The sequence below is a fragment of the Nestor notabilis genome, unplaced genomic scaffold (assembly GCF_000696875.1).
Source record: "Nestor notabilis isolate BGI_N333 unplaced genomic scaffold, ASM69687v1 scaffold1088, whole genome shotgun sequence".
Classification (NCBI taxonomy): domain Eukaryota; kingdom Metazoa; phylum Chordata; class Aves; order Psittaciformes; family Psittacidae; genus Nestor; species Nestor notabilis.
In genome coordinates, this window is record NW_009938504.1 from 1 (window position 1) to 7113 (window position 7113).

The 7113-nt window shown below is 42.3% G+C and overlaps 1 protein-coding gene across 1 annotated transcript in view; it reads left to right on the top strand.

Annotated features, from left to right (window-relative positions):
- Window positions 1–30: 30 nt before the first annotated feature.
- Window positions 31–7113, top strand: part of LOC104409456 (chromosome unknown open reading frame, human C12orf5) — an 11757-nt gene continuing 4674 nt past the window's right edge. Inside the window, exons 1-3 of the mRNA XM_010019330.1 lie at window positions 31–92; window positions 2362–2399; window positions 4792–4913. Coding sequence (XP_010017632.1) covers window positions 31–92; window positions 2362–2399; window positions 4792–4913 — 222 coding nt within the window. The remainder of the gene's footprint in view (window positions 93–2361; window positions 2400–4791; window positions 4914–7113) is intronic.

Genomic DNA, 7113 nt, shown 5'->3' on the forward strand with positions numbered 1-7113 from the left:
CTGTGCTTGGCGGGCGGGATGAGCGCCGGGATGTCCCGGGAGAGGGGCCGAGGTGGCCCTGGAGCCGGAGGGGACGGCTCGGGACGGCCTGGGTAGGGCCTCCAGCGTTACCGAGCCTGTCGGGGTGCGTGAACCCGTGGTGTACGCTGCAGCTGGCGGGACAAGTGAAGCCACATCGGGGCAGTTTGCTGTGGGTGGAAGTATGGGGTTTTACATAACATCAGTAACCGCTATTTCATAACTCTTGAGTGGCTGGGGCTCTGCCATTAAGTCTAGTGGAGCAGTCTGCTTGCTTAGGAATGGTAGTCTTAATGTTTCTGCTGTGGGACGTTAAAGAATTGGCATTTGTGACTTAGAATCATAGAACGGTTTGGGTTGGAAAGGATCTTAAGATAATTTAGTTCCAACCCTCTGCCATGGGGAGGGACCCCTCACACTAGACCATGTGCTCTGTCCAGCCTGGCCTTTAACACTGCCAGGGATGGGGCATTCACAACTTCTTTGGGTAACCTGTTCCAGTGCCTCACCACCCTCACAGGGAAGAACTTCTTCCTTATGTCTAACCTGAACTTCCCTGTTTCAGTTTTAACCCATTACCCCTTGTCCTGTCACAGTCCCTGACGAAGAGTCCCTGTCCAGCATCTTTGTAGGCCCCCTTCAGATACTGGAAGGCTGCTGTGAGGTTCTCCACGCAGCCTTCTCTTCTCCAGGCTGGACAGCCTTTGTTGAAGTTACTGAGTTTTTCCTTCAGGCTACAGTGGATATTGACAAAGGCTGAGGAGACCCAGCTTCCTACAGCTGACAGTAGTTAATTGTCTAATTTTTAGTAAAGCTAAACTTTCTTTCTCCTTTAGCATAATAGATATTTGGTCAGTGCAACTGACTGAGAGGGTAGATTTAGACTAGATATTAGGAAGAAATTCTTCACTATGAGAGTATTAAGACACTGGAACAGGTTGTCCAGAGAAGTGGTGACTATTCCATCCCTGGCAGTGTTCAAGGCCAGGTTGGACGGGGCTTGGAGCAGCCTGGTCTAGTGGAAGGTGTCCTTGCCCATGGCAGCAGGTTGGAACTGGATGAGCTTTAAGGTCCCTTCCAACCCAAACCGTTCTATGATTTTCCTCCTGTTAAGAGCTATTTTTGACTTTTGTTAAAGATCTGGACCTGCTTATTAGGTGTAGACCTGCTGTAGTTGCAGCCTGACTTTTACATCCACTAGAAAATGTGTGAACCTGAAACAGTTTGTTGAATTTGAAATTAAAAGATGGGACTCTCACAGACGCTTCAGGAAGATCCCAATTCATTCACCAGCACACATGGATGGGAGTTCACGCATCAGACTGTACTTGCATACACTGCCCTATTGTAGTGCTACCTGGAAAACTGCATATTCTGCTCCTGCCCCACCTCCAACTGGTGACCAGCAGGATGGACTCCATCCAGCCTGCTGCATTTTCCTCAGGAGGCTGAAAGTAGCTGTCAGGACATGGGGCAAGCCTGAAGAATTAAATTGCTGCCCCTTGTGCAGGAAAGAGTTTAAAGCATACTAAAATACAGTGGTTTATCTTAAAAGTACTGGCCTTCTGTGATCAGTTACCTATTTGAGGCTCATCTCAAGGACTTTCCACGGAGCCTTGTTGATAGCTCTCCGTATAAAAAACAAGTAGAGCACTTGGCCTTAGTACTACAAAAACTTAAGCATGTGACCTTTCAGTCAGGTGAGGAGTCTCAAAGTCAGCTTGCTTAACTTTGTTCATGTCTAGTTTAGTTGTTAGATTCTCCTTCCTAAATAAATCTGCGCATAGTTTTAGTTGCTGTTCTCTTGAAATACTGTCAGTTGTGGTTTTTCAGGTAGAATATTCATATAGAAAGTGGTGTTCATTCTACTAGTTTTTCTATAGCTCTGGCTTGTTATGCTCTTGTTTCTTTAAGGTGTGCAGCCTTCTCTGCTGCTGTCTTTGATAATTTCTTGAATTGGCTTCCCTTTAAAGTGCAGAGGTCCAGTTGGCTAGTACACACTTTTCATAAGAGGGCTCCAGAGTCTTCCTGCAACTTCTCTCTCTCCAGCATGGAGGTGTAATTGTAATAAATACATTATGCTGCATTTATGATAAATTCAAGAAATTACTTCCTTTTATTCCCGGTAGGTTTGTCTTAGTAAATGTCGAAAGCATGATTGGGGTTGAAAATGTGTGGTTTTGTTGTCTTCAGGTATGTGTTTTTGAAAAGATGCTATGCTGTATTATATCTCATTTTTCATATCTGGACTCTGCTGTCTCCTGTTGATGCCTAGTAATGGTTCTGAACATGCAGTAAAATTATCATGAGTTAATTTTTTTGTTTGTTTATAATCTCTTTCAGTGGAGAAACAAGATACAACAAAGACAAGATACTGCAAGGTTAGTATCAGTAACTCTGCTAGCTTGTTAGAGATGGAAAATTATTCTTCCCTGCAAAATGTGAAATCCTGCAACCAGTTGCTGAAATGTTAAGTAACATTATTTTGGAATAATATTGTAAACCTTAAGAGATGTTATTTGTAAGCCAGGACATTAGCTTGATAGCTTTACAGCTTCTTTACAGTGAGGGTGGTGAGGCACTGGAATCGGTTGCCCAAGGAAGTTGTGAATGCTCCAACCCTGGCAGTGTTCAAGGCCAGAGCCTTGGGCAAAATAGTTTAGGGTGAGGTGTCCCTGCCCACGGCAGAGGGGTTGGAACTAGATGATCTTAAGGTCCTTTCCAACCCTAACTATTCTATGATTCTATCAACTATATACAGCTATCAACTGTATACAACTGTGAAGGTTCTAAGTGGATCTTCACAGAATATCAACAAATAGTGATGCATTTCTGGTATCAACAGGAGTATTAGAATAGTTTCTTGTTCTAAAAAGTTACCCATATTCAAATAAAGCAATATCAGCACCTGTTGCTAAGGATGCCAGAATGTCCTATAGATTCGTGTTAAATCTCAGTAGTATGAAGCCTGGGAAGAGGGATTCTGGGGCTGAGATGAGAACTGAAAGCTGCAACTTTGGTGAACCACCACCCAGGTGCATGTTTGTATGATGGAGGTGGTAAGGAGCCACAGAAGGATGGATAAAGGAATAGGAGACTATTGCCTTAAGGTAATGTCACTTGCAAAAAAAAAAAGCCTACAGTAGAGCAAGTAAGAATGAAAAGTAGAGATTGTTTAAATGCTTGTATTTTTCAATCCCAGCTCTTTGTAGGAAGGCAGTCTTTGGACACAACATTTAAAACCAGGCTTCTTAGTGACTGCTGACTTGTACACCCAGAACTGAAAATAGTGAGCTGCTGGGATATCTGTTGTAGGAAAATGGAGTCTCACTGCTACAAGGAACCTAGTGGGGTTGTGCTCTGAATAAATAAACTTCATACAGTGGTACGTGCTGTGAGGAAGAATTGTGCTTCTGGGTTTTCCCACCTCTGTTTTGACATTGCAGTTTACAGTTCTTGCAACATGCCTTTGTGCTCATAGTAAAGTGAATAAAGGATATGCCCCTGGTTTTAAGGTCTTAAAAGTACCCATGATGTCTTTTAAGTTCCTAGACCTCTGTGTCAAATGACACATAGTAGGTTCTTCTCCCCTCTCCAGTGTCGAAAGTGAACATTGCCTTGTGTTTTGAAACGGTGTAAGACCTGTACCAGAAATAGCGGGGTCTGAGGTCTAACATGGCTGAATTACAAACAAGGTGCTCGGAACTCAAGTTCTGGACTTCTGGTGCATATAAATGATTGTGAATTTGCTTGGTGAAAATGGCTTTGGATCTGATGAGAACTGTTCTCTTTCTGTTTTGTCTTCCCACAAAAGTAAAATAGGTGATACAAGTGTGGACATAGCATGTTGTTACAGGTTTGTCCCTCTGCCACAGTTCTTGGTTCTCTTGCAGACTGTGCTGTGACAGGACCACACCTGTTTAATTCAAGTTGGATTACCAAAGTACTGGTTCTCTCAATGCTGTCTCAGAGCTCTGTGACCAGCTAGTTTCACAGAGTACTCTGGCTGAAAACAGTTTTGGAAGGATTGCTGCTTTTCAGCAAGGTTTATCCCATCAGCATGTTCACTATGCAGCTGCGTGAGCATTAGTATCAATGTGTGAGGTGGAATAGGGGAGAGGAAGAGACCACAACAGATTGTGTTTACATCAACTGTCAAATTCTTGTCAACTGTGTCTTTGGTAAAGAGTATGTGCTGCTTTCCACATTGCACAGAATGCCTTCTTGTTGCCTCCTTTCTTCAAGGCATTGTCAGTGTTGGGTAATGGGGAGGAACAGGCATTTCGTATTTGTCAGGACTTGATTCTCCCATGTGCATGTTTTTTCTGTAGATGCATTTTAGTATCAGCAGCATTATCTCAAATGTCATTTTTCTTATTTTACAATCAACAAATCTCTTTATAGAGTTTCAGTTATGAGGTACCTCTTGCAGGAAGCCTAACAGTGAGCATTCTAAAAAGGACAAGTGTTTTGAAATGACTTCTCGCATTTTGAAAATGTAGACGCCTGTTTAATGTTTCAATTTGTCATATGTATACATTAATATAAATATCATCTATAAAGATCCTTTTGTCTTCCTAGTCTGTACTCTCATTTCTCTCATAATCTGTGTGATAGTTTATGAAAAGCCAGAGGAACAGTGACTTTTACCAGAGGTTGACTTTACTGAAGGAGAAGAATTTTATTATGACTGAGCAGATTCTTTATTGCTGCTGTGCTTGCTCAGCTAAATGGTCAAAAATTTGCATGTCTTAATGGGTTTTTATTTTTTAGGTCAAGGAGTTGATGAGCCGCTCTCTGCAACTGGTTTCAGACAAGCAGATGCTGCTGGTTTATTTCTCAGTAATGTGAAGTTTACTCATGTCTTTTCAAGTGACCTACTTCGAGCAAAGCAGGCAAGTGATTCTTGAGGCAATTGAATGTAAATATTAGCTTCAGAATTTGGCATTTATTTGCTATTAATGCAAAAATAATACAGTGACTTAGAACTGCAGTTTGAGTTGTGTAGAATTCTTCTGAGTAAGGAAATTTCAATGAGAACAGCTCTGTTACGAGTCGATGAAGGCCACCTTGCTTTTGCAGGTTGTCATGCAGTGTTGTTCTAATGGGTTTGCTGTTATTTTATATGGGCATATGTTCTTACTAAAGCAGTAATTGGGACTTAGAGGTAACACAGACTGACGTCAGTTTTTCTTTGAAGAAACAGAACAAATTGGCTGTGGTATTTCTTATGCATTGCAGCTGAATGCTATGTCTTTCTGAGGAATGCAGACCAATGTAGGCAAGATCAAGTTCCACTGTAAATTCAGTGAAAGGATCATTAAATGTGCAGAAAGTTTGAATTCGAATAAATAGCACACCTCTCATCTTGATGTACTATTTTAGTAAATTAATTAAAGAGGAAAAAATGTTAATTACTGCGTGGGATTACATGTGATTTTGTGTGCAAAGTTACAAAGCACTCAAAAATTTAAGGAGCTTTGAAAGGTAGAGGCATAGATCTGTTGTTGAAGGGAGGTCTGTCCTTAATTCTCTCTGCTGTGACTGATGGTGTAATTTCAGGGGATGTGTAAGTTTCACATGATTGAAACAACTAAGCAATTCTTGATAGCCCTGCAGATTGCTTGTCTTTTTCTCTGTTGTCCTACAAAAGACCGTGAAGCCTTGATGCAAACCAGATCCACAAAAACTAGCTTAAATCACCTTTTTTCCTTTAAAACACAAGTCGTCAACGCTAGTCATCAGTTTTACAGCACAGTCCCATGAACTGCTGTAGCAGCACAATTTAGGCGGGAAGCAAACTAGAGAGACAGGGAGAGAGGACTGCAATAATTGGATATTTTAAAAATGCATAACTGCCTGACAAGTTACTTCCTTTAAGGGTGTGAATGGCAGCAATGGTATTTAAAAACATTAATAATGCTTTATACTGTTCATAGGACTCTGTACTATGTGCCTGCCTTAGGGCAATTGTTTTTGAATGCTCAGCCACTTAAGAGTGAGGTTATTAATTTTATTCCTTATTTTAGAGACAGTCTTTTCCATGAGAAACATTTGCACGCTCATAATGTAGAAGACAGACCTGAATTTGTCCTTTGCAAAAAGGAAATGTGTTTTGCCATTTTTTGACAAGCTATCCAGACTCTGTGGAAGCTTTTCCAAAGATGTGCAAACCTGGAGTTTCCATTTGCTTGGAACTCCTTTTTTTGGCAGCTGTGAATCTATGAATAAGTGTCCATTACTACATTGTCACTTCATAGCTCAAGTATGAGAGGAATGTGTAAGTTCCCTTGCAAAAGAGATAAAAAATGGTTTTAAAAGAAACCGTTAGTGATAAAGTTTAGTTTTCCTTGCAAAGTCTCCTGCATCAGCTGTAGTTGGGTTGTGCACTGCTTACTGGAACCAGGAGTGGTGTGTGGCCCTCTGGCTACTGCTGGTGGCTGACACCTGAACATGCAAGACTGAGCAGGATAGGAGAAAATAGGAATGTGTGCAGAGAGAGTTGTACTAGCTGGGCAGGAATTCTGAGAGCTATAGGAGATGCAGTGTGGGCAGTGTCATGGTTTAAGCCCAGCCGGTAACTCGGAACCATGCAGCTGCTCACTCACTCCCCCCACTTCTTCCTCCCCCCGCTCCCGGAGGGATGGGGGCAAGAATCAGAAGAGTGTAACTCCTACGGGTTGAGGTGACAGCACTCCAGTAACTAAGGTATAATACAAACCACCACTGCTACCAATAATGATGATAAGAGGAATAACAAGGGGAGAGGACACAACCGCTCACCACCCACCAACTGATACCCAACCCGACCTTAGCAGCGATCTGGGCCTTCCAGGTAACTCCCCCCAGTTTCTATACTGGGCATGACGTGCTGTGGTATGGAATACCCCTTTGACCAGTTTGGGTCAGGTGTCCTGCTTCTGCTTCCTCCTGGCTTCCCCTCCTCCCTGGCAGAGCATGAGACTGAGAAAGTCCTTGGTCAGAGTAAACATTACTTAGCAACTACTAAGAACATCGGTGTTATCAGCGTTGTTCCCAGGCTGAAAGTCAAAAACTCAGCACTGCACCAGCTACTAAGAAGGAGAAAATAGACTA